The 27,927-nt window shown below is 44.6% G+C and overlaps 1 protein-coding gene across 4 annotated transcripts in view; it reads left to right on the top strand.

The window, feature by feature from the left end:
- The first annotated feature begins 934 nt into the window (after positions 1 to 934).
- Positions 935 to 27,927, top strand: part of LOC120369952 (core histone macro-H2A.1) — a 73,449-nt gene continuing 46,456 nt past the window's right edge. For all 4 annotated transcript variants that reach the window (XM_039483811.1, XM_039483813.1, XM_039483812.1 and 1 more), the window contains exons 1-2: positions 935 to 1,061; positions 21,639 to 21,838. In XM_039483811.1, the coding sequence (XP_039339745.1) occupies positions 21,667 to 21,838 (172 nt within the window). In that variant the 5' untranslated portion in view covers positions 935 to 1,061; positions 21,639 to 21,666. The remainder of the gene's footprint in view (positions 1,062 to 21,638; positions 21,839 to 27,927) is intronic.

Here is a 27,927-nt window from a genome sequence, read left to right on the forward strand (position 1 = left end):
CTTGGGGGGAGAGAAGCGGGGGGGTGTCTGTGCCCTGGGGAGGGGGCAGGGGTCTCTGCACAGGGTGTGGGAGAGAAGCGGGGAGGTGTCTGTGCAGTGGGTGGGGGGAAATGTGGGGGGCTCTGTGCACTGGGGGAGGGGACGGGGCTCTGTGCCCTGGGTGAGAGAAGTGGGGGGGTGTCTGTGCCCTGGGAGGAAGAAGCGGGGGAGGCTCTGTGCACCGTGTGGGGGGAGAAGCGGGAGGGGCTCTGTGCACAGGGTGGTGGAGAGAAGGCACCGTGTGGGGAGAAGCGGGAGGGGCTCTGTGCACAGGGTGGTGGAGAGAAGCAGGGGGGCTCTGTGCCCTGGGTGGGAGAAGCGGGGGGGCTCTGTGCCCTGGGAAGGGGGCAGGGGTCTCTACACAGGGTGGTGGAGAGAAGCGGGGGGGGTCTCTGTGCCCTGGGGAGAGAAGGGGGCTCTGTGCCCTGGGTGGGAGAAGGGGGGGCTCTGTGCCCTGGGAAGGGGGCAGGGGTCTCTGCACAGGGTGGTGGAGAGAAGCGGGGGTGCTCTGTGCCCTGGGGGAGAGAAGCAGGGGCTCTGTGCCCTGGGTGGGAGAAGCGGGGGGGCTCTGTGCCCTGGGAAGGGGGCAGGGTCTCTGCACAGGGTGGTGGAGAGAAGCCGGGGGGCTCTGTGCCCTGGGGGGGAGAAGCGGGGGGGTCTCTGTGCCGGGGGGAAGGGGGCGGCGCGCACGGGCTGGGGAGCAGCAGGGGCAGGCGGAGAAGCCGCGAGAGAGGGGGCCGCTCGCTCCTGTGCCCGCGGCCCGGCAGCGCACGGGTGGCGGCGGCAGGCGGGGCCGGGGCGCCTCACACGGCGGGCGGCGGCGGCGGCAGCCCCAGAGCCGCCCGCCCGGCCTGGCCCAGGCGGGGAGGGGATGTGACGAGGCGCGCGCGGTGCATTGTGGGAGTCCACCCCGCCGCTCTGGGGTCGACTTGTTCCAGTTCACACGGCGTCGGGCTGAGCCCAGGGAGCGGGGCGGCCAGACGGACCGGAGGCGGATCGCGGCTGCGGCTGGGGGCTGCCCTGTAAGTCCCGGGCGGGGTCGCTCCCGGGCTCCGGCCGCCGCGCGGGGTCGCTGCCCGCGAGCTCCTGACCTGGGCGGGGGGCGGGGGCTCTGTAACGTTCCCGGCTCGCCCCCATTGCCGCCACCGGGCGGGCGGGCTCGCCCCGCACCGCACCGCACCGCACCGCACCTGGGCAGCGGGGCTGGGTCAGAGCCGGGTGGTCACTGAGCTCGCTGGCAGCTGGGGCTGAGGGGCAGAGAAAAGAGCTTCTCGGAGCCCTTCCTGGGCGCAAATCGAGGGGTTCCCAGCTAAAGCCAACCCCCCCGGGCTGCCTTTCCTAAAACCAGGAGATCCCCTCCCTTCTCACCCGGGTGGCGGCAGTGGGATCGTATTTGCATTGACTCCCAAGCAGGGGGATGGGGTTAAGGTTGGAAGGAGTCCAGTGAACACCCGGAATTATAGTCTGTTGCACAGTGATTTCAGTGAATGTGTATGTGTTGAAACAAGCTCTTCCCCCAGTTTCCTCCTTCTCCTTCCCACCGGGTCATTGGACAGGAGAAGATAGTGTGTAGCGACTGCCAAAAAGAATGGCTGAAGAACAGTGGGAAGACATTTTCGGTACATTTCACTTCAGCCTGAGTAGACAATGGCACAAAGTTGTTTATGATTGCAAAATGGGAAGGATTTAGTCTAGAGAGAACTGACATTTTAAAAACATAGAGGAACCTAGAAGTGGAATAAGTAAATACTGTACAAGGAATGGGTACTGCACACATTATTTTAGGACTGTCACTTCCTTTAAAGCCTGTGCAAACACATCACAATCCATGCAGTGTGTGCCTGGGTGTGGGTGTTTCTCGCATGGGCTGCACCCTAACTGCATGTTCTGTATTGCCTACTGCAGGTGAATACAGGTTTCTCAGTCTCGGGAATAAGGCATACGATTTAACTGGAAAACTGAAGGGTATGCATGCATATGTGTGAAGAAGAAAATAGGAGGAACAAATACACACAAATTCTGTGTATTTAATCTCACAGGAGTCTTTTTGTTTGCAATGCAGTCTTTAAAAGTAACTTTTAGAATGCCCCCATTTATAGTTGTAGCAGACATTTGGGGCCAGATTTTGTTCAGTTAAACTGGTGTAAATCTGAAGTGACTCCATTTATATTTTTTGTGGGTTTTTTTGAGTTATATTTGAATGGTAGCACATTATGATTTCATATTTTGACCATTAGAATGAGTGTAGCAATTTTTCCTAAGATTACAGTATGGCTGTCATGTAGCAACAGGTGTGTAAGAAACTTTACAGCTGAGGCACCTCCCCCGTTCCTAAAGGTTTGATAGAAATAAATGAGCCAAATAGCAAGTTAGTCTGTAATTAGAGAATCAACAACTGGGTTCTTATGCACAGAATGGAAATAAGAGATTTAGACATAAAACACAACAATTACAATTTCTCTGACAAGCCCATTTCTGCTATTTTAAATGCTGTTGGTTACTAGAAGAATTTATACTGAGGAGACATTAGACAGCATATGTAGTCAATTACAGGACAATTTCCCTAGACTGTTGTTGTTGTTTTTATTTTGATTTTTTAAGCAGTTGAAGGAATTACCTTTAAATATTTTAGGGCCAAATTTTAATTCCAGGGCACTTTGTTGTTATGCTATAACATGGCAAAAATGGTGTAAACAAAGTGAAACCTTTTAGGCCACTTGAACTCCTAAGTGAAAACTTCATTTTAAATAAAATGTTCTTTTGTCCGTTGAGTTGAATGCAAACTATACACACCAGACCAAATTGTACTCCAGCTTCACAGTGATATAACAGAGGAGAATTTGACCAACTGACATTAACACTGGAAGGTACTCTCAGGTGTTCCTGATTTTAGCTTAGTGTTAGCAAAATTATAATGGCTACAAACATCAGTGTTTGGAAATCAAACATTCAAACATTTATATAAAGTGAAAATAAAATTCTCTTGGTGCTGCAGGGCAAATTCCACTGAATAACAGGGAGCTCCTTAAAAAGACCCTTTTGCTGCTGGACAGTTGGAATATTAACACTCCAGAACAGTAGTTGGGATCAAAATTTCCATCTCTCACACAATAAAGAAAAGGTGATGTATAGTTCACCCTACCATTTAAAGGCCCCGGTCAGTTCCCCTGCTCTGGGAGGAAAGGAGAAGGCCTCAGAATTTTAAGAGCTCTGTTGAGAAGAGGGGCACTGGCCCACTCAGAAATCTGCGCAGCATTATGCTTGGAAACAAGCATAGTGCTTTCCAGAGGTCTAAGTTGAGGAATGGGAGCATAACAACTCCTCCCCCTCTTTACCTGACCATCCCTACTGGATGTTGCTGGGGTAGAATAGGAGGAAGGGATGGTCCACGGTACCATCTTCTTCTCCCTTCCCAGCCCACACTGGAGAGACTAATGCCAGCATTCGCCTCATATAGTTCTTAACAGTCAAAGGAATTAAGTGTGAGGATCACATTGTGCCTGGCAGCTACTCATGGGCAGGTCTTTGTACCCTCTCCTCCATTTGTGCACCTGCACAGGGCCACGCAGTATTCTTGTCTATTTTAAAATTTATTCTACCTCAGGATTTTGGCTGAGAAACATCCACATCAACTGTTTGTTGCATTTTTGCCGGCTTCCAAAATAGTGGTTGTGAGGAAGGAGTTTCTGAAACATTCTTTATCTGAAACACATTGTCTTTCTGGACCTATAGCCCCAATTTTAAATGGTTCAATGATGTAAAGTCCTTTCTGTCTTAATTTTATGCCTGCTCATGTACATACAGCATTTCTCTTCCAAGAGGCTTCTTTTTTCCCCAGTGTCAGCACTTCCAAGAGTGGTCAAGAGAGACAACAGTATATTTGCATTAGTCTAATTATTTGCAGCAAGAAATGCCCAGCTAGGAATCATAGCACACTGCTAATATCATTCACACAGCCGTATTTATTTATTAAAAAGGGAGCAGTTGCCTAAATATCTTGCAGCTTTGTTAAAAAGCCCTTTTGTCAATATGCTAAAATTGTGTAACTATTTTCATTCTTGCACACAAACTTAGTGGAAATAAAAAGACCATTAGTGTTTTTTTAAAAAAAAAAGTAAGTTACCTTTGTTAGAAATGCTTAGACACTTTCATTTGTTATGGAACCTCAATAAAATGGACAGCCATGGAGCACTGTAGTTGAGAATTTGTCTTGATAGAATTCTACTATAGATTAATCCATTTTTAACTGTATATTTTGGTGTAATGTTTTTAGATGAGAAATTAAGTAGTAGTAGTATATGGGGTTTGTGCCTATTCTTATCACTTGATTCTTCCATACTGATTGCTGCCCCTTCATAGGCCAAAAGTAAAAAAGTTACCGCCTCTATAGAGCATCCTAGTTTCATGTGAAATCACATTGTTATATCAAATCATTGCTTGCTTACTTACTGATATAACCCTATTTATTATTTGTATTACTGTAGCTCCTAGAAGTCTTAGTCAGGGACCAGGAATCCTATTGTACTAGGCTCACATATTAGAGACCATTTTATTCATGCTTTTAGACACGGTGTATTTTATAAAGTATTCCTAACTAGCTTCTGATTAGCTGAAGCACAGAGCAAATCTGCTGTCAAAGATTGTCAGAATGCAGCTTTTCAAGAGTAGTACAGTGAGCAGTATACGGTACATCAGATGGAATGAGAGCATTTACATTGTTCCTTATTTGGGATAATGGAAAGAAAATGAATAGTATTGCAACAGAATTAATCTCTGCTGGAGCAAAAAACAAACATCTCTCTTTTGCCTTGATGGTGAGAGAAGGAAGGTGGGAAAGGCAAATGCCCCAGCTTCATCTTGATATGTACCCAGTTGCAGGAGAACATTATCCTGTGACAATATTCCCCTTGATATGCTTATATAAGAGCTAATGAAATCTGTCATCTTTGTTTGGTGAATGCAATTAACATGTGGATGCAAGCATCTAATCAGACTAGTTACTGTCTCTGACCTGATTAGTATGAATGCTACTTGCTTGACTAAAATAGCCACTTAAGAGTCAGCACTTGATGACCTCAGCTGCCAGACTGTGGGGCGGGGGGGCGGCGAGGCGCCACTAGGAGCCAGAGTGTAGAAAATGGTGTCTGCTGCTGGTGCATATGTATTCTCTCTGCTCTAGATGCACAGAGATGGTGAAGTGCTGTGCTGGAAGAAGGAGAGCACAAGAGACATAACAGGCAGGTAGGAGAAAAGGTGAGGATGTGAGTGGTGACGAGATGCCTGATCTTCCAGTTAGTCAGAGTGAAGGTGACCTGACAGCTACTGCAGCATCCATATCTTCATCTCACATGGATGTAACCATGCACATTCCCAAAGAAAAGTGTAGATCAGAGAAGAGTGTGGTGGAGGCACAAGAAACAGCTGCTGCTGAGTTTAGTTCCTTAAGTCTAGATGATCCTGGACTGTGGACCCACTTGAGCAGTAGTCTGAGGGACTTTCTTGTACTGCATGGGCCACAGGAAGTGAAAAACTTCATGTTCCCCAAAAACAATGAAAAAAGAAGTTTCCATCCAACACATTACTGGCGTGAAATCCCCAATGGTGACAAAGTGGAGAAGCAGTTCTCATTCGTTGAACTTGGTGGTCAGTGATGCAGCATCAGCTTCTAATGATGATGCTGCATTTTTTAATGTAATTCAAAGCATCTATGTATTTTTCTCTGCATCAACTCATCGATGGCAAATTTCGAAACAACATCTGGGAACATCCTCTCTGACACTGAAACCACTGAGTGCCACACAATGGGAAAGTCGAGTGGAGGCAATAAAGCCTATCAAACACCAAATTGGGGAGATAGATGATGCCATAGTTGCCATTATGGAGGATAATGCTATGACAGGAACTGTTCATAGGGGAACAGTGGCAGAGGGAAATGGAATCACCAGAAACATACATAACTTCAAATTTTTGTATGGCTTAGTGTTGTGGCATGACATACTGCTTGAAATAAATGTTGTAAGCAAGAGACTTCAAGGTGTTGACCTGATATATCTGGAGCAATGGAACAACTGGACAAAGCAAAGTCATACCTACAGTCTTACTGGTTAGATGAGGGATTTCAAAACGTTCTGAAGAGTGCACAGAAGTTGGCAGAGGAACTTCACACTGAAGCTATTTTCCCACCCATTCAAGAATACAAGAGTCATCGAAGAAGAAGACATTTTGATTACGAGGCACGGGATAATCCCATAAGAGACCCCAAACAACAATTCAAAGTTGAATTCTTTAACCAGGTGCTAGATTGTGCAATACAATCAGTTGAAGAATGTTTCATGCAGCTCAAGGAACACAGCAGGATATTTGGGATGTTGTATGATATTCCAAAACTCCTCACTATACCTGAAGAAGACCTACACCAGAAATGCAGGGCACTAGAGACAGTTGACACATGATGACATGCGCAGTATTGATGCGAGTGATTTAGGTGATGAACTGAAAGCCCTTTCAAGATACATTTCAGCAGGATCAAAGGCTGTTCTGGAATACATGTGCACAAATAAGATGATCACCTTCTTTCTAAATGCTTTTGTTGCTCTACGCATACTTCTAACACTTCCTGTAACAGTTGCCAGTGGAGAACGTAGCTCCTCCAAGCTGAAATTAATAAAAACACATCTACGCTCCACAATGGCACAGGAGAGGCTGGTTGGCCTTGCAACCATCTCAATAGAGCATGAGCTGGCCCAGACTGTGGACCTTCAGCAGGAAGCAGTTCAGATCTTTGTAACCAAGAAGACATGGAAAGCACCACTTTGATTATTCAAACAGATAAAAATGCCAGTGTTTACTATGCAGACAAGAAAAGTTACATATGCTGTTCAGGCATTTGAAAGTTGTGTTACTTAAAATTTTTGAAAAAGGCATTTTAAGTTGTTAGTTCTCCTTTATTGGGGTAGGTAGCAGAGCAGTACCATGAGAGGAGTAGAACAGGAAGAAGGCAGAATTGAGATCTTTCAAAGTTTTGGCGCAAGCTAAGGGGCATGGGGGCATCATTTGAGCTCCCCGCCTCAAGTGCCAAAATGTTCTGGGTTGGCCCTAGGGTGACCAGACGTCCCGATTTTATCAGGACTGTCCCGATATTTGCTTGTTTGTCCCGCGTCCCGACCAATGTTAGGTCGGGACACTGGACAAACAAGCAAAGGCTCCGGAACCCGGAAGGGCTCGCGCCCTCCCACGCCCTGACTCCGCCTTCTCCTTCCCCCATTGGATCCCTCCCCAAATCCCCACCCCCTCACTGCTCCATTGGCTCCCTCCCCAAATCCCTGCCTCTTGCCAAGCACACCATGCCCAGGAGACGCAGGGGAGCGCGGGGCCGGGGTGAGTGTGAGTCTGGCCTGGCCCCGAGCAGGCAGGACTCGGGCGCGGTACCTGGAGGGAGAGTAGGGGGGCAGCCCACAGGGCCAGGCGGCGGCTGTTCTCCCCACCTGGGCAGTGGGACTCGGGAGCAGCCGCCGCTGCAGCTCGAGGAAGCGGCCAAGCACGTGGCGCTCGGTGGCTGCAGCTTTGGCGCCCGGGCCCGAACCCCCCAAGCCTGGGCCTGCTGCGGGGACCCAGCAGCGCGCACGCTGCGCCCAGCCCCTGGCCAGTCGTGTCTGGGCTAGCTGCCCAGCTTGTGCAATCCCGCGGCGGAGGCATCGGCAGCCCAGCCCTGTTCGTTCCCCTGCAGGACCCGAGCGGGATGGGGGTGCTGGGGCCTGCTGTCTCCACTCCGGGGCCGCCCGCGGGATTGCACCAGCTGGGCAGCCAGCCCAGACTCGACTGGCCAGGGGCTGGGCACGCGCAGCGTGTGTGCTGGGTCCTCGCAGCAGGCCCGGGCTTGGGGGGTTCGTGGGTGCCAGAGCCACAGCGGCCGAGCTTGGCCAGCGGCTGCTTCCTCCCCCCGCGGCAGTGGGAGCTGCAGCAGCGGCTGCTCCCGAGTCCTGCTGCCCAGGTGGGGAGAACAGCTGCTGCCTGGCCCCGCAGGCCACCCCCTACTCTCCCTCCAGGTACCGCGCCCGAGTCCTGCCTGCTCAGGGCCAGGCCAGACTCTCACTCACCCCAGCACCACGCTCTCCTGAGTCTCCCGGGCTTCCCTTCAGTGCTTGTTGGAGGAATCGGGGGTGGTTTTTTTTTTTTTTTGCTCTGTCGCCATTTTTCTCCCCTCTGCCCCCCCCTCCCCCCCGTGTCCTGATATTTGACCTGGGTGATCTGGTCACCCTAGTTGGCCCTGATGACTATTAATAGCAAGTTATCAGCTTGACCCTCTTACCAGACATTAAGTTAGCGTTGGCTAAACTAATGTCAAATGCAGAGTATGACAGCCACCTGTTATTAATTACCTTTTTACCAAGATGTGCAATATGTAATATGACTTGTATGAAGCTTAGGCTTTCAAACAAGGAAGACATCAGTGTGTATCTGGAGTGTGTATTAAATGTGCCTCTGACTGCAATGTATACATGCTTCACATGCAGTGTTGAATTCAACCAAGAATATCAAGCAGGAATTAAAGAAGTAGAGCTGAATTATCCTGACTTGCATAGGTACAACTGAGCATTGAGCCTATTGACCTCAGTGAACTTAAAGCTAATTCACACTGGTGTAGGTCAGAACAGTAAAGCCCATTGCTTGTGGTGTTCTTTTCTTTCTTATTAGTTATTTTGATGGGGGGATGGAATCCTCCTTTAAGAGCTTGATCCACTGAAGTTAATGGGAGTCTCACCATTGCCTTTGATGGTTATTGGTGTAAACATTAAGCTTTAAGAAAATTCATGGCTGAACCACTGTCTGGTACATTATTAGGGATCTAACTCAGCTAGTCTGTCTTTATCCTTGATCCAGAAGTATCTGTAATATAAATCACATACTTTTGCTCTATGTCAGTGTGTCACAGTTAGAATAGAGAGTTGTATTCCCTACACATAATATTGCAGTGGAAAGGCAGTGGAGAAAGAAGAGGAATGGGCCTATTACATGTATTGTCTGAATTTTTTTTTCAAATCTTGTAACAACTGTTGAGCGCACTATGAAGTTCCTTTTGGTCAGTTTTACCTTGTGTTACCACAGACTAGCAGTGACTCATCAAACTGCTGTAGGTTTCATTAAAGTTGGCAGCATTTCAGAGTTTGTAGTTTTACAGTCAAACTGTTTGTGAGCACCATGTAAAGTAAAATAGATTTGATTTTGCTGCACCCAAACAAAAAGCGAGAACTGAGTTTTTCTCCGACACAGCCAATGAAACTGTTGCATGCAGGCTAGCTGTAGAGTAATGGTGGTGGTTGGTTGAGTTATCTCTGATATCACAATGGTTTAGCACTCTTGGCATGGCCCAGATACTTGTGTTGCACAGGTTTACATCAAAGTCAAAATGGATGAGAATTTAAAAATTGAATGGTAACAGACCACAGATCCCAGTGCTGATCGAACTTGGTGATATTCTGAACAAAGAGAGCTCGCAACCATGCTTGTAGCCGTTTCCATCACTTCACATTGACTCAGACATTTTAGGCTGCAGAGTGACAATCCTAGACTCGGTCTTGTTATACACATTGCATCTTGAAAGTGCTTACTACTAGCACAGATGCCTTGAATATAGTACATTAATGGGAAGATTATTCCACTGAGCAAGAACTACAAGATGGGTTGGAAAGCACTAGCCAGGCTCTTTCTTGCTGCCTTTGCTCAAGCCCGATAATGGAAGTTGAATTGATAACTTACTGCCAGTTGTCATCAATCGTTAACGACAACCTTAGCATCACTTAAATAGACTCTCTATATCCGCGGACAATGACATAGGTACAATCTGTTTCCCCATATGAAAGAATGACTTTCATAACTCACATCTCCATCTCTCATGAGTTGAGTCATTTTCTTGGTAGAAATAAAGTGTAATGCCATGTGGTCCCATTGTACTGTACATTGCGGCACTCTACCACAACAGTCTGTGAAGATCTTCAGTTTGTATTTTTAAAAATCAGATACGCTATATGTAACGCCAATTCAGTCAAAATGTCAGAAAAATTCTGTTTTGCTACACACTTTACTCTTATGAATTGGGCTCCAAGTGTTAGCCACTCAGGGCTAGATCAACCCCCACCTCGCCACTCCCAGTAAAATCCACAGGGACACTAAGGGAAGGAAAATTGAGACTCAGATTCCGAAGGAGAGACTGTCCCATGGAGTAAGTTGCCAGATTGCATATATCCAGAGATCGGAGCCACTTGCAGAGAGGTTTTCTGGGAACTCTGGCATCTATTTCAGTGAAGCCACATTGCCAGAGAATGGGAGCCAAGCTACCAGGGTTTCCATGGGCACAATTGTCCCAGCATCTCCTACATAGGGGGGTTTCTCAGCTCAGACAGGACACAAAATAAACCCTGAAGTAGTGTTGGGTTTTCCTAAGAAACTCCAGGGGGCTGCTGGGAAGATGTGCTCCCCTGTCCAATACCTCATTGCTGCTCACTGACCTATCCTGTTCCATGTGGTAGGGATGAGACATGCACTGAGGTCTTACCCAAATTTGTCTGCCCGTTCTCTGGGTGTCAGAGCTATAGGAACAAATATACAGACACAACCATTTGGATTGTATATTTTTCAAAAGTTTCTAGAGGTCCGACAATAGTATTTGAAAATAACTGTTTGGCCAAGTATAAAAATCTCCCATATGCAAGCCTTTAGAGAGGTATAGCACACTTCAGACCATAAGTAGTGCCACTCTAAATTTCACTAATGACTAGAAGGTCCATTGCAGGTTAGAGTTTTTCTAGTTGATTAACAGGAGGCAAACTGTAACCTGCTAAGCCAGACTGGGCACTAAAGAGATACAGCCCTTGGAACCGCTCCTTGTAAACTGCTGTGGAGTAAAAGCAGCGAAGAGTCCTGTGGCACCTTATAGACTAACAGATGTATTGGAGCATGAGCTTTCGTGGGTGAACACCCACTTCATCGGATGCATGTAGAGTAGATTGGCAGAATAAACTTCAGCCCAATGGGTGAAGTAGACTCCATGGAACATTCATTTACCCCTGCTAATGGGAGGGTGAGTGATAAGGAGAATTTATTCAGCCCCAGCATTTTTCAAAACTGTGAAGTTCTGTTTCACAGGGGTCCTCTATATAGCTGTGGAGGAGCCTAGATTTGCCTCTAAATAATCACCATTTAGAAGCAAGGATAATACATAACAAGATGCATTTTTTCCACTTATTGTGACAGATAATGTTCAGTTTTCATTTATGACCATGCTTCATTATTAAATGTTCACTTCACTAGTAAATGTTCTGTTGTAGAGTTGGAAAAATGAAGTCCTGGTAGTATGGCATCTCACTACAGCCTCAGCTAAGAAATCCTTGCTGAGAGACTGTCAGATGTTTGCATATTTTAAATTATGTGAATCAGCAAAGTTTACCTGTATTTGTAAAATAGCTGGTATTTTGTTTTCCACCTATAGCTTTATTTGAAAACTATCTTACTGAAGATTCCAGCATAGAATAACACAAGCATAAATGTTGCTTCAATTGAATTAGAAGTACTTCAGAACATGTCATATACTTCGGGGATTTCTTATTCATAGAATCATAGGACTGAAAAGGACCTTGAGAGGTCATCTACTCCAGTCCCCTGCACTCATGGCAGGACTAAGTATTATCTAGACCATCCCTGACAAGTGTTTGTCTAACCTGCTCTTAAAAATCTCGAATGATGGAGATTCCACAACCGGCAATTTATTCCAGTGCTTAACCACCCTGACAGTTTTTGCTAATATCCAGCCTAAGCCTCCCTTGCTCCAGTTTAAGCCCATTGCTTCTTGTCCTATCCTCCGAGATTAAGAACAACAATTTTTCTCCCTCTTCCTTGTAACAGCCTTTTACATACTTGAAAACTGTTATATCCCCTCTTAGTTTTCTCTTTTCTAGACTAAACAAACCCAATTTTTTCAATCTTCCCTCATAGGTCATGTTTTCTAGACTTTTAATCATTTTTGTTTGCGCTTCTCTGGACTTTCTCCAGTTTGTCTACATCCTTCCTGAAATGTGGCACCCAGAACTGGATACAATACTCCAGTTGAGGCCTAATTAGCGTGGAGTAGAGAGGAAGAATTACTTCTCGTGTCTTGCTTACAACACTCCTGCTAATACATCCCAGAATGACATTGGCTTTTTTTGCAACAGCGTTATACTGTTGACTCATATTTAGCTTGTGGTCCACTATGACCCCCAGATCCCTTTCCTCAGTACTCCTTCCTAGGCAGTCATTTCCCATTTTGTATGTGTGCAACTGATTGTTCCTTCCTAAGTGGAGTGCTTTGCATTTGTCCTTATTGAATTTCATCCTATTTACTTCAGACCATTACTCCAGTTTGTCCAGATCATTTTGAATTATAATCCTGTCCTCCAAAGCACTTGCAACCCCTCCCAGCTTGGTATCATCCACAAACTTTATAAGTGTACTCTGTATTCCATTATCCAAATCATTGATGAAGATACTGAACAGAACCGGACCCAGAACTGATCCCTGCGGGACACCACTCGTTATGCCCTTCCAGCATGACTGTGAACCACTGATAACTATTCTCTGGGAATGGTTTTCCAACCAGTTATGCACCCACCTTATAGTAGCTCGATCTAGGTTGTATTTCCCTAGTTTGTTTATGAGTATGTCTGTTATGTTTATTCCTTGCTTTCAATAAAGGCCATCTTTTTTTACATACCATAATTAGCCAGCTGGCAATGGAGACCACCTACTTCCACGCTCAGAAGGGCCCCTCGGGGGAAGAAAAATTATATTTCTCTACTTCTGCTTTTCAATTAGAAAATGAGAGAAACCAAAACCCACACCGCTTTTTTTCAACTTCCTCCCCTGCTTTTCCAATGCTTTGGTTTAGTAAAAACATGGATAATATTTTGTTAAAAGTTTGATGGAGTTAGCATCTGTAGAATTGATGGAAACCCAAATTGAGACTATTGACTGTAAAAAAAATATTTGCTAATAGGGCTATAGTAGGTAGAAAAATGTTTATACAATTCCAAGTTGGAGCCGACAAAGAAACCACACCATTTTGCTAAGAGCATGCAATGAGACAGCACTTAGTAGATGGTGCTGTTTTAAATTCGATTTTGAAGTTGTTGTTTTAAAAGGGGATGTAAACTAATCTGAGCAGTTTCCCAAAGCAACGAGGCCAGCTTTTGCTGTCATAGTCACTGAGGAGCTGTTGTGGCAACTGGCTCCGTTGGGTGGGAACTAGCAGAAGTGGTTTGATATTTTTTCCCCTCCAAGGTTGTCTGACTTTGTTTTTGAACAAAGTCAGTTTCATAACGCTAATATAACCTGTGTCCAAGTGAATAGTCTAGAGCTAGATTTTGTTTGCCTTCAGCAGGCAATAAAATAATAATTGATTTCACTCAGTCTTTCATGCAGGTATTGAATTGTTGAGTAATAGAGCCCTCTGTGAAAGGGCCAGGGAACGGGAATGCTCATTAGGTATTTAAAATAAGGTCTTAGTCATAAGAAGTAATCCTGATTTGAGACTGATGCAATCTGGAGCTCCGTGACTAGTTGAGATGTGAAAGTTGGCAAAGTATGTCAACACACATCAGAAGTCATATAGCCAAAGTTGCAGAATTTAAAAATATGGTTGGGTGAACCTGTTTTGCCTAATTTTGTACTTAGTCATTGTGCGTTCACAAGTTTGGTACACATGTTATTAGGTTTGTGTTCCACTGTAAAGAGATTGCACAGAAATAAATAATCCAATAGATGAACAGAATGAAAAATGGAACAGAGAATTGGCAGAGTGAAAAATAAACTTAAACTGTGAAAAAAGGAGAGAAAAAAATTGCACTGAAAAACCTGTCTAAAGGGTGCTCATTTGTGCCAGACTGGATTTGGGGCAGGAGATGGAAGGACTAGGGGCTCTATTGCTAATACACCATTGGTTTCTCTCTGGCTAATAAAATATTTTTTTTAAACTGAATCTCCTTTCTGAGAAAAAAATCTCATTATGATATGTATATTCTGGGGAGCGGGGGTGCAGGGGAAGAAGAGAATCATGAACTGGTTTTACAAACCATTAGCCTAACCCCCAAAAAATAGTTTGGGAGTCTGGGAGCTCTCAGACTCTATGAGGCTTTGCCTGTTTCTGTTTAAAAGTTATACCCTGGCAAATAACAAAAGGTAAAAAGGAATTTGGCAGAAGTATCAGCAGCAGGTTTCTGTACCGCAGTAAGCTAAAATACAGTTATCTGACATCTGTCATGTGTGTATAGACTAGTCATATTGGGGGAAGAAAGTAATCAGATTGAAGTTTATCAAATTCCTGGAGTTGATGTCTTAGTGGTCTGAGCATCAGTTTGGAGATAGCTAGATTCCTATGAGTTCATCTCATCCCTCTGTCCTTCCAAAACAGCTAAGCTACAGGAGTTATAGTTCACTATGCATGGGTCTTCTGGGGAACTTAAAACTGAGTGCTGCTCTTCTGCAGGGACATAGAATCATACATGTGAAGGGCTGGAAGGGACTTTGAGATTATCTAGTCCAAGGTTTCTCAAACTTCATTGCACTGCGACCCCCTTCTGACAACAAAAATTACAACATGACCTTGGGAAGAGGGACTGACACCTGAGCCCCACCGCCCCGAAAGGTGGGGTAAAAGCCCAAGCCCAGGGCTGGAGAGTTGTAACCTGAGCCCCACCGCCCAGGGCTGAAGCTGAAGCCTGACTCCTGCACCCAAGGATGAAGCCCTTGGGCTTCAGCTTCAGCCCTGGGTTGTGGGGCTTGGACTTTGGCTTCAGGCTTGGGCCCCAGCAAGTCTAATGCCAGCCCTGGCGACCCCATTAAAATGGGGTCATGACCCACATTGGGTCCCGACCCATAGTTTGAGAACTGCTGATCTAGTCCGTCTCCCTGTGCTGAGGTAGGACCTAGACATCCGTTGCTTGTATATCTGGCCTTTACGATAATTTAATCTGGATAGGCATTAGTGCAGGCAGTTACCCAGTTTTGTGCGCACACAATCATGGTGTCAGGGTTCCCTCCCCACTCTGAACTCTACCCTTAGCTGTATGTTTATGACACGCCCCCCAAATCATAGACAGTGCTGGACAGCCTGCTCCACGCTGGCTGTGATTTCTTCCTGGAACTCCAGGAGAAAACAGAATTAATAAGACACATGCACCTTTCGTTATACTACTGATTATGTAAAAACTAATAATATTTTTCACATTTCAAGGGCGATTTTAACCAGTTGATTGTGGGAAATTTTCACGGGAGAGTGCATCAGCCACTTTGTTAGAAGCTCCTGAAATGTGTGGTATTTTAAAATTAAAATGTTGGAGAGAGAAACTCCATCGAAGAAGTTTTTTGTTCTTGTCCTTGAAGGTATGAAGCCACTTCAGCGCAGCATGGTTGGTTTGCAGGTGGAAACGCCGTCCTCAAACATATGGGTGTAGCTTCTTCAGCGCATATACAATGGCGTAACTTTTTTTTTTTTTTTTTTTTTGCTGATTGACCAGTGGCTTTCCCTCTCAGACAGTTTCTTGCTGAGAAACACGACAGGATGGAATTCTTGATCCAGTCCTTTCTGCATAAAAACTGCTCCCACACCACGCTTGGACACATCTGTGGTTACTAGGAACAGTTTGTCAAAGTCTTGGGCCCTTAGCACAGGGTCAGACATGAGTGTCACTTTAAGCTGGTTAAAGGCCTGACATTCTTTTGTCCACTGAACTGCATTTGGCTGTTTCTTTTTGGTTAGGTCTGTCAGTGGGGCGGTGATTTTCTGTAGTGCAGTACAGGTTGCCTGTAATATGCACCCAAGCCTAAGAAGGATTGGACCCGTTTCTTTGACTTAGGGACAGGCCACTTTTGGATAGCATCCACTTTGGCCTGTAGGGGGTTGATAGTTCCTTGACCCACCTGGTGTCCAAGGTAAGTCACTCTGTTTAGGCCTATTTGACACTTTTTAGCCTTAATAGTTAGTCCTGCGTCCCTTATGCGCTCGAAGACTTTTTGTAGATTCTTCAGGTGTTCTGCCCATGAATCAGAAAAGATGGCCACATCGTCAAGGTAGGCGACTGCAGATTCTCCCAATCCCACTAGGAGACCATCTACAAGTTTTTGGAAGGAGGCAGGTGCATTTCACAGCCCAAAAGGAGCACATTAAATTCATACATCCCTGCATGGGTGATGAAGGCTGACCTTTCCTTGGCAGGTTCATCTAGCAGTACTTGCCAGTTACCCCTTGGTTAAGTCTAAGGTAGAGATGAACTGGGCACGTCCCAGTTTCTCCAAAGCTCATCTGTGCATGGCATCGGATAGTTGTCTGGGCGAGTTACAGCATTTAGTTTATGACAGTCCACGCAAAAGTGTATCTTCCCATCTCGTTTGGGAACTAGAACCACTGGAGATGCCTATGCACTGTTAGAGGAGCAGATTACACCCATCTGTAGCATGTCCTGGATCTTTCGTTCTATAGCAGTTTTGGCTTGAGGAGACACCCGGTAGGGTTGGGCTCTAATTGGGTGAGCATTACCTGTGTCAATGGAGTGGTATGCCCGTTTGGTCCATCCTGGGGTGGCTGAGAACATCGGCACGAAGCTAGTGCACAGCTCCTTGATCTGCTGTCGCTGCATATGTCCAAGGGTCATGGAGAGGTTCACTTCATCCACGCCACTGTCACTTTTTCCTTTGTAGTAGACACCTTCAGGCCACACAGCATCATCTCCTCCCCAGGTTATAAACTGACAAACTTCTAACTCTCTGGAATAGAAGGGCTTTAGAGAATAAACACAATACACTTTAGGCTTGAGGTTTGAGGTGGGAGGTGCTATGAGATAGTTAACAGCTCCCAGGCACTCTTGGACCGTGAATGGCCCTTTCCATGACGCTTCCATCTTATGGGCCTGAAGTGCCTTCAAGACCATGACCTGGTCCCCTACTTTGAAGAAACGCTCTCTGGCATGTTTATCATACCAGGCTTTTTGCTCTTCCTGAGCATCCTGTAGGTTTTCTTTAGCGAGGGCTAAAGAGGTTCGGAGGGTGTTTTGTAGGTTGTTTACAAAGTCCAGAATGTTAGTTCCTGGAGAAGGCGTAAACCCCTCCCATTGCTGCTTCACCAACTGTAATGGCTCCTTAACCTCGTGGCCATACACAAGTTCAAATGTTGAAAACCCTAAACTGGGATGTGGTACAGCCCTGTAGGCAAAAAGCAACTGCTGTAAAACTAAATCCCAGTCATTGGAGTGTTCATTTACGAATTTACATATCATGGCCTCCAAAATCCCATTAAACTTCTCCACCAGTCCATTCGTTTGATGGTGGTAAGGGGTGGCAACCAAGTGGTTCACCCCATGAGCTTCCCACGGGCTTTTCATGGTCCCTGCCAGGAAATTAGTTCCCAAATCTGTAAGGATGTTGGCGGGCCAACTTACCCTGGCAAAAATGTCTGTTAATGCCTGGCATACACTTTTAGCCCTGGTATTGCTTAGAGCTACTGCTTCCAGCCACTGGGTGGCAAAATCCATGAAAGTCAGTATGTACTGCTTTCCTCTGGGTGTCTTCTTTGGGAAAAGATCCAGAATATCCACAGCTACTCGCTGAAATGGAACCTCAATTATGGGGAGTGGCTGGAGAGGGGCTTTAACTTGGTCTTGGGGTTTTCCCACTCTTTGGAACACCTCACAAGACCGGACATAGGTAGAAACATCCTTGCCCATTCCCTCCTAGTGGAATGACCTCCCCAAATGGTCTTTGGTCCTGTTCACCCCAGCATGGCCACTAGGATGATCGCGAGCTAAGCTCAAGAGCTTTACTGGGTACTTAGTTGGAACTACCAACTGTTTCTGAGGATGCCAGTCTTCCTGGTGCCCACCAGAAAGAGTTTCCTTGTATAAAAGTCCTCTTTTTACAACAAACCAGGATCAATTAGAAGAGCTGAGAGGCGGTGAGTTGCTCCGTGCCACCATCCAAGCTCCCTGGAGGCTTTCATCTGCTTCCTGTTTGGCCTGGAACTGTTCCCTTGATGCTGGAGACATCAGTTCCTCACTGGATTGTGGATCGGGGCTTGGTCCCTGTGGAAGCAATGCAGGTGATGGGGCTGTTTCCATTGACTGTGAACCGCTCTCTGCTGGTGCACTATGTGGTATTTTAGGCTCTGGCTGAGCCTCTTGTGTAGGGTTATCTGCTGCTGCTGTCAGTGCAGGCTCGGTGGTGCCCTGTGGTGTTGGAGCTGTAGACGGGGTTGCAAGTGCTGGACTCAGTGCTGGCAATGGTTCTGGTGCTGGCTGCTTTGCCGGTTCTGGGACTGGCTTTAGCTGGGTCTCTGGAACTGGATCCACTATGGCTGTTGCAGTTGTTGGCAGGGGATTCAGTTCCACCACCTCCATCTGGGTGTCTAGTAACACAGATGGGGCCCTGGTGGAAGGCTCAGGAACAGGGATAGGTGTGAAAGCTTGCTTAGCCTGGCTGCGGGTGACTATTCCCACCCTCTTGGCTAGCTTTACATGGTTGGCCAAGTCTTCCCCCAGCAGCATGGGAATGGGATAATTATCATAGACTGCAAAAGTCCCCATTCCTGACCAGCCCTTGTACTGGACAGGCAACGTGGCTGTAGGCAAGTTTAAAGATTTTGACATGAAGGGTTGAATCGTTACTTGGGCCTTTGGGTTGATGAATTTGGGGTCTACTAAGGATTGGTGGATAGCTGACACCTGTGCTCCAGTGTCTCTCCATGCTGTAACCTTCTTCCAGCCCACACTCACAGTTTCCCTTCGCTCTGAGGCTACCTGGGATGCATCTGATCCCGAGGACCTTTGGTATGACTCCAGTGTAATGAACTGCAGTCTGTCGGGATTCTTAGGGGAGTTGGCCTTCACACACCCCAGCTCATTACATTTAAAACATCACCCAGCTGACTGGTCACTGGGGTGAGGTGGGTTGCTGGAGATGGTGTGGTGGGACGATAAGGTGTTTGGGTTTTTCCCTGGAATATAGGTGGGGCCTTGGGCTGCCCCAGGTGATAGGGTGTTGTCTTGGGTTGCCCCTTCTGATATCTGCTCCAACTGCTACTAGTTTTTTTCTTTTCCGCCACCTGCACCCATTTGGTTCCAATCTCCCCCACCTCGATTACAGTTTTGGGCTTCCCATCTAGGATATACCTTTCTATTTTCTCAGGAATATCCTCTAGGAACCGCTCCATTTTCATTAGGAAAAACAGATCTTCCAGAGATTTAACGCTTGCTCCTGATACCCAGGCATCCCAATTTTTTTCAATCTGGTAGGCGTGTCAGGAAAATGCCATGTCCGGTTTCCACTTTAGGGCTCTGAACCGCCGACGGGCATGCTTGGGTGTTAGCCCCATTCTGATTCTGAAAAACTTCATAACTGTTTGTGTGTTCCTTAGGCATTTCAGCTGCCATCTCTGCTAAAGGTCCACTGAGCTGTGGTCTCAGCTCTACCATGTACTGGTCGGTAGAGATGCTGTACCCAAGGCAGGCCCTTCTGAAATTTTCTAAGAAGGCCTCGGTATCATCGCCTGCCTTGTACGTGGGGAACTTTCTGGGATGGGAAGCGATACCTGGAGAAGGATTGCTAGGGTTGTGTGGTATATTCTGCTTAGCCCTGCCCTTTTCTAACTCCAGTTCATGCTGCCTCTCTTTTTCTTGTAACTCCAGGGCTCTCTTGTGGGCAGCTTCCTGTGCCTTAATTTCTAGTTGTTTTAATTTGATCAGTCTCTTATGTTTGTTCTGTTTCTCCTTTGCTTCCAGTCTAGCCAGCTCTAGTTTATTAGCTGTTTCACTGGTAGTCATGTTTCTGCTTTTTGTACTTAACTAGCCTAACCGAGAGCTATGAAGGAAAAAAAAACTAGCTTGTGAATTCCCTTGTAGAAAGTAACCTACCCTGCCCTCAGGCAGAGACAAAAATCTCCAGCTTCTCACAGCTTAAAAACATCCCTTTGTTACAAGGACCTGATACCTTTGCCTCCAGGCAAAGAGAGATAAGAGCTCAATCTGCTTTCTAAACAGCCAAAAAGGGGGAAAAAATGGTCCTTTTAAAAAATCCCACTGGGCTTTTGGTTTAAAATGATCTCTGGTTCAAAATGATCCCACCGCTCTCTGCCACCATGTCAGGGTTCCCTCCCCACTCTGAACTCTAGCAGGACCCGTGGGGACCCGTATGAAAGACCCCCTTAGCTGATTTCTACCAGCTAAGGTTAAAAAGTCCCCAAGGCATAAATCCTTCCTTGTACCTTGGATTGGGTAATGCTGCCACCACCAAGTGATTTAAATAAACATTTAGGGAGGGCCACTTGGAGCCCTACCTTTCCCAAATATCCCCCCAAACCTCTACACCCCTTTTCCTGGGCAGGCTTGAGAACAATCCCCATTTCCTGGGGAGGCTTGAGAATATATCCTCACCAATTGGTACAGATGAACATGGACCCAAACCCTTGGATGTTAAAACAATGAAAAATTAATCAGGTTCTTAGAAGAAGAATTTTAATTAAAGAAAAAAGGTGAAAGGAGTACCTCTTTAAGATTAGAATGGCAGATAATCGCACAGGCAATCAGATTCAAAACACAGAGGGTTTCCCTCTGGGCAAAACTTTAAAGTTACAAAAAGAAAACCAGGAATACCCTCCCTCTCAGCACAGAGAAAATTCACAAGCCAAAATAAAAGTAAATCTAACGCCTTTACTTACTAAATACTTACTAACTTTATAGGAGTTGGATTGCTTGCTTCTTTGATCTTGCTCCGGCCAAAGCCAGAACAGACAGAACAAAAGCCTCTCCCCTTCCCCCTCAGATTTGAAAGTATCTTGTCCCCTTATTGGTCCTTTGAGTCAGGTGCCAGCCAGGTACTTGAGTTTCTTAACCATTTACAGGTAAAAGAGGAATTAACCCTTTACAGGGTAAAGAGGGATTTTATGCTACCCTTAGCTGTATGTTTATGACACATGGTAACTGCACCTGCACATTAGCAGCACAATTATATACTGTAGTTTGAAAATCTAGCCAATGGCTTTTTCCATTAGAGTAGAGGTTTGCTCAGTGCCTTTGGTCAAAATTTTCCCTCCCTTCACTCTCAAGCTCTGTTTTACTATGACTGCCATGATTCACCCCAGAGATGGCTGCATTCAATGATATTTATCTATGGTAAAATCCTTTAGGATCTTCAAGAATGAGAGGAAGCTCTAGATGAATGTAAATATTGAATGGTCTGATTTCTCACTAGCCAATCTCTGGATCACACATTTTGTATTATAAACAAAGTCATGACAAGTAAATGTCACAATTTTAAGGAGTATCCATTACAGAACAACTTGTAAAACCTTATGTGGATATGTTTTAGGCACCTTTGATACAACTCTCAGATGCCAACTTCAAAGTAACAGTCGAGCATAGCTAAAATTCAGCATATGACATTTTAGCAGTCAAAAAATCTGTTGATTTTGTCACTGATGAAAAAGTGATTTATTCTGGCATCTATGCAAAGAGTACAATAGTCCTCTGAAAGAATTAAGTGTTGTATTCCTTACTGGGTAACCTTATCTTTTCCTTTGTTTACAGTGTGCTGCTCTAGACCCATATAGACAAAATGTCCAGCAGGGGTGGAAAGAAGAAGTCAACCAAGACTTCCCGCTCAGCGAAGGCTGGAGTCATATTCCCTGTAGGAAGAATGCTACGTTACATTAAGAAAGGTCATCCGAAGTACAGAATCGGTGTTGGTGCCCCTGTCTACATGGCTGCTGTACTCGAATACCTGACTGGTAAGTTTAATAGAACAATTCAAAATACCAGCAGTGAGAATGAATAATGCATAAATAGAATTCCTACAGTATACAAGCAATCAGAAAAAAATGGCTCTGCTGATTTATGAATGGCTAAAATAAGATCTAGTTTGGTAGTACTGTACATATAGACCCAAACTACCAGGTCCAGACCTAGATCAAAGTTTCCTTATTTTGATGACATTACAATCCAGGGTTTTGGTTTAGTCTGTTATAAAATCCTCATCTTGCGTATAGCCTTTCTAAAGGATTCTCATGGACCTCAGTGAGTGTTAATTGAACCCTCAGTGCTGTACTCCTGTTTGCTCCCATTCTTGCACCTAATCTTTTTGTTCATGTTGCATTTGTCTGTTAGACTGTAAGCTGTTTTGGGCAGAGAACTTGTCTTCTTCCATGTTTATACAATGCTGTGTACACTTACAGCATTGTACGAACGTGAGATGTATCTTAACTTCCAAATTCAATCCTTTTTGGAGGTGAACTGATCATTTTTGCTGATTATGAAGTTGAGACATGTGCTTTACTGTTAGACTTAATCAACAAAGTCGTGCTTGTGCACTCTGTCCAGCTGTACCAAATCAGCACAGCTTATTTTCATTTATAGTCTTTCTATTACTCCCATCATTGGAGTACACAAGGACCTTAGAAGCAATTAAATTATCCTCACAATACCTTGGTGGGATAGGGAAGTGTTATTTTCCCCATTTTACAGATTAGGACTTTGAGTTGCACAGAGATTACATAACTTTATTATGGTCTCATAGGATGAGGCAGAACTGGAAATAGAATCTGGATCTCCAAGTCCAAGTGCAGTTCCTTACCTACAAGACAATCCTCCCTGTCCTACAAGTCTTAGAAGTTTCACATTTGCTTCTAAAATCATTTTCCCTCTGGCATTAACTTGAAATGAATCTTAAATGTAATGGTTTCAGGTTTTTAGGGCTAATAAATGTGACGTTGTACACTGAATGTAAATAATCAGTAATAAACCACGTGCTCAGATTGGCTTATGGATCCTGTGCATATGGGTTAGAAGCGTCAATGAGAATCAAGATTCAGCAGAGCCAAATTAGTGCAAGAGCTCTGAATTACTAGCAGTAAGGGCAAATGAAAAACCTGCGTTGGGTCTCATCTCTCTCTGTCAACACTTCCACATAGTAATTGCTCGATTTGGTCCTCTGCAAGTGGTCAACAGCTGATGCTTTAGAGGAAGGTATGCCACTTCGATAATTCACTTGATCAGTTGGGCAAGGGTAGGAGGAATTAAATTAACTGCCTTTTCATGAACCTTGCAGCATGCAGTAAAGCACGTGACTTAAGCTTGGGGGGTTTTTTGCGTGGGTTTTTTTATTTTTTGGTAAGTTAAATTGATGTTGCTCTCACCACCAAGACCACTCCTGCTTGCAGTGATCTCAGAGCAGCTACAGACACTGCCACAGCAGATGCTGGAGGTAGGAGACAGTGAGTGCAGTCTAAAAGCCTTCTCCTTCGGGTTTTTTTTTGGTTTTTTTTTAAACCTCAAAAGGAACTTACAACACATCAAATTCAAAACGTTCACTCTACACTGTTCCTCCTTTAGTAGCAGACAACCATTCTGAGGCATGTCCGTTGACCATAATATCAATGGTAGATCTGACTTTTAGGCCTGCCTCTTGGAGAATTCGGTCTCTCTTTAAAGCATCATTTAAAAAAAAAAAAAAAGCTTAGCAGATTGATGGGTGATTTTGTCAGCCAGTGGTTCATTTAATTAAATAGCTAATAGTACAGGTTTGTTAGTTTGTTGTAATTGTTGCTGCACTTTTAAGAATACATTTAATGTATATTTAAAAAACTGAATAGATACCACATGGGCAATGTAAATGAGTGTTAATTCATATTCAGAAAACAACATGTGCTTCCAGAATCCTTCAGTTACCTCCCATTGAATGTGTGTCTATAGAATAGTTTTATAGCATTTTTTTTTCTTAATTTGCCCCACACCACACAAACTTTGCTACTGGTTACATTCCAGTTGGAACAACAAGGCTATCAGGTGTCAAAACTAAATGGGTGTGTAATACTGTATTTAAAGTGTTCATACTATCAGCTTGTTTTTATATGTTAAAAATAAACCCACTAAAATGTTATCTGGGTTTATATTTTAAGCTTTTTATAATATTTTGGACTACCTTAAGTAGTTCCGTCAATTTTCTTTTCGTTCCTACCAGAATTTTATCTCTCTTACTGGAATCCTTCTTCAGAGAGTATAGCTGTAATTTTACTAGCCAGCTGTAAGTTCCTGACTCCTGAGAGCATTCTGGGTACTTTTTGCATCTCAGTCATTTCTTTGCAAGACTGGAGCATGATAGTACTGATGTATCTTTTTTGTACCTGCCTTTTAAGTGGTGTTAGAACAATTTTCTGTGGCTTCTGTTTATTAGTACTTCCGTTTGCACAGCCCATAGTTGTTTGCCTGTTTTTTTTTTTACTGGCGAGTTATTTGGCATATTGCCTGCTAGCCTCTGAGAATTGAAGACATATAAGGACTAGTAATTTAAGGGAGTTATTGGTAATCAGCCTGATTCATGTGCGTAGAAACTATTTCAATTACCTTGTTTTTCTGCCAGCCACCAAACTTCCCTGCCTTTCTATATTTTCTTGCAGATTGATTGTCTTCTTTTTTGCTGGACTTCTTCTTTAAAAGAACTCTTAAACCCTGTAGATTCCCTTTGAAATGAAAATCCCCCTGCCCCCCTTGAGGCTTCACTTGAGCACCCCCAGCTGAAATGTCCCTTAAGAAGAGAGTGCTTTGAATGTTGTCCTTTTAAGCAGAGCAGTACAGGTGTGCTTGAGGTAGTGCTAATGAGCGGCACGTTACCATTTAAATGCTTGACTTAAAGGCTTTCCAGGGCACGGATAGCTTAGTCCAGTGGTTCCCAAACTTGTTCCGCTGCTTGTGCAGGGAAAGCCCCTGGCGAGCCGGGCCAGTTTGTTTACCTGCCGCGTCCGCAGGTTTGGCCAATCACAGCTCCCACTGGCTGCAGTTCAGTGCTCCAGGCCAATGGGAGCTGCTGGAAGCGGCGGCCAGTATGTCCCTACTACTCTAAACATTGATTCACAAAATACTTGTGCTTGTCAGCACATCCAACCTATGTAGGTTTCTACAGACATCCTTAATGCACATCTTTATTGTGCATTTATTTCAAGGAAATAATACATAACATCTACTATGCACCAGAGGCTAACGCTAAAGCATGTGTGGGAGAAGAAGGAGGCGAAGGCATATATTTATTTTGCCAAAGGTTCTGAGGGACGTGGCTGTGAACACAGCAGCCACACACTAAAGCTATAGAATGAAATGAGTACATCAGTTCTACATGGATACTTCAGCATCTCACATCATCATTTTGTAATTCATGGTTTGTGACCTCCCCTCCTTCGATCCAGGCTAGTTCAGACAGTGCTGCCAAATATGCAGGGGAGCTAGGTCAGGACATCCAAAATGCTTGCTCATGCTCCAGAGCCAGTTATGTGGATTACAGACTGGTTCATGCGATGGTAATAATCTTTAAATCCCTGAGGAGTCTCCTCACCTTATCGTGGCACTGTTGGTGGCATGTTGCTGGCTTCTCTCCCTTATCCTCTTTAGCAGGAAACTACAATCCATCATGCCCCCAATTTCCTCTGTAAACTAGCACACAAGTTCTGGAATACCCATGCCTCCAGTTGTCTCGGCATAAGAGATTATGGCAGTCCAAGAAGTCACATATTGAATCTTGGGTCTCTCAGGCAGGACCCCCATTGAAATGATGTTGTGCTTGAACTGGCCTAACCTACACCAAACCACATGTCTTTCCTTTGGGCCCATAATTTGCTGGAGTTGTTACGTCTGTATATTATGACTATTTTGACAGAAGCAAAGACACTCCTTGACCCTCAAAAAGGAAAACAGAAATCTCCCGTGCATGCTTTAAACGCAGCAAGAAACAGCCCTAGGTGATTTTTTTTTTGTTGTTAATTGGCTCCTTTACACAGAAAACAAATTTCAGTTGCCAAAATGTCACAGCATATGAAGAGAGGGAGAAGTGTTTAAAACAGCAGGAGAACAGGAATACAGAAAAAAAATCAGACTTTTTGATTTATGTTTGTTCTGCACTTACTGAAGTCAGGTAGGAGAGAACTTGAAATGTCTGTTTTTTCCATTAATTTTTTTTCTTGACTGGATTTTATTGTCTGTCCATGTATTTTGTTAAAATATAAAACAAGTACTTTCTGAATTCCAGAGCTAAAATTCCATCTCTGGGGTTCTGGTGACTTGAGCTTTGTTCTCATGCATTATGACATCAGTAGAATTTCTCAGTGGAGTTTCAGGTACTCCAAGTCAGTTGCCTGCTGTTTCTTCTTGATTCATTTTAGATGTAGAAAACTATTCCAGGCCATTGACTGGCTGAAAAATAAGTCATGTTCAAGTCCAATACATTTAACTGCTCGCCCCAAATGAACACTTTGTATGATGTCCAAATTCATTAACTTATACTGCTGTTCACCTCCCGTGTTCTGCTTGCTGCTCAAAACCTACACAGGCTCATAAAATAGGAATACAACTTAAATATGTTTTATTTTTCAAAGCAAATGCCCCAGTGAACATTTTTCTGGGGATGCGAAGAGAAAGTGGGTAGCCTAGCATTCCACAATAAATAAAAAAAATCAATTGGTTAGAAGCAGATTGGAGTTCCAAGTTTTCTACGGGTTATTGTTAATTGTAGCACATGCGGGGTAAAATTATTCATTGACCGTGTTCTTTTGAAACAGTTAAAACATTTTCATCTCTAACATGATACATTTTCTTCCATTCAAACAGGCAACTTTTAAGCAATGATCCCATTTTTGGCTCTGCTGTGATCTGGCATAAGCCATGCACTCCAAGGCTAGACTTAAGCATGATCAACTTAAGAGACTTCTAGAGCAGGGGTAGGCAACCTATGGCACACGTGCCGAAGGTGGCACGTGACCTGATTTTCAGTGGCACTCACCCTGCCTGGGTCCTGGCCACCGGTCCGGGGCGGGTGCTCTGCATTTTAATTTAATTTTAAATGAAGCTTCTTAAACATTTTAAAAACCTTATTTACTTTACATACAACCATAGTTTAGTTATATATTATAGACTTATAGAAAGAGGCCTTCTAAAAACATTAAAATGTATTACTGGCACACAAAACCTTAAATTAGAGTGAATAAATGAAGACTCGGCACAGCACTTCTGAAAGGTTGCCGACCCCTGTTCTAGAGTATGTGTGCTTCCTTCAGCATGGGAGAAACCGAGAATTCAGGGGAAACAGTGTCGCTGACCATACACAAAGTGATGTCTAATGCACAGTGCGAACAAACTGAAAAAGAAAAATGCGTTCCTCTAGCTTCTTTGAGTTCTTTTTTGTATGGCAACTAGAAAAGCACCATTAAAGGTTGATGTCCTTTTTTTATATTTGCCCTGAAAAGGGCCATTTTGTTTGAGAAGGTTGCTTTTTAGACCGTGAGACCACTGATCGGCATTCAGACACCACGTTGGTGACATTGGTCATGCTGAAGCACTTAACAGAGGGTTGGATGAAGGTTGCCATCTTCCTCCCTTAAGCTCTAGTAACTTTAGCTGTCCCTTGTAAACATTTACAGACAGATGTGGCTTTTTAAGTTGATGGTGTCTCTCTTACACTGAGTTGTACCAGTGCCAGCCGTGGGCTTGCTAAAGAACTGTAGTGGCAAAGCTTCTTTGTAACATTTCACTTTCTGTGTTGGTTCTGTGCCATCATCCATAGCAGAGGTGAGACTGTCGCAGTTACTTTAGAAAGCTTTATACTTGTAAAATGTGCCTGTTTAACTTTAAAACTTTGTAATGTTATCAATTAAATGTTTAACAGTCTTCCCTTCTAGCCCTATAAATGCATGAATCAGAATGCTTCCGACCTATATAAATGAAGCATTTCCTTTCTCCTATAAGCCCTGCTCACTTTGGCTCGGAACCTGCAAATACTTATGCACATGCTTAACTTAACACACAGGAATAGTTAATTTCAGCTTCCCAGAACAGTGTG

The sequence above is a fragment of the Mauremys reevesii genome, linkage group 8 (assembly GCF_016161935.1).
Source record: "Mauremys reevesii isolate NIE-2019 linkage group 8, ASM1616193v1, whole genome shotgun sequence".
Lineage (NCBI taxonomy): Eukaryota > Metazoa > Chordata > Testudines > Geoemydidae > Mauremys > Mauremys reevesii.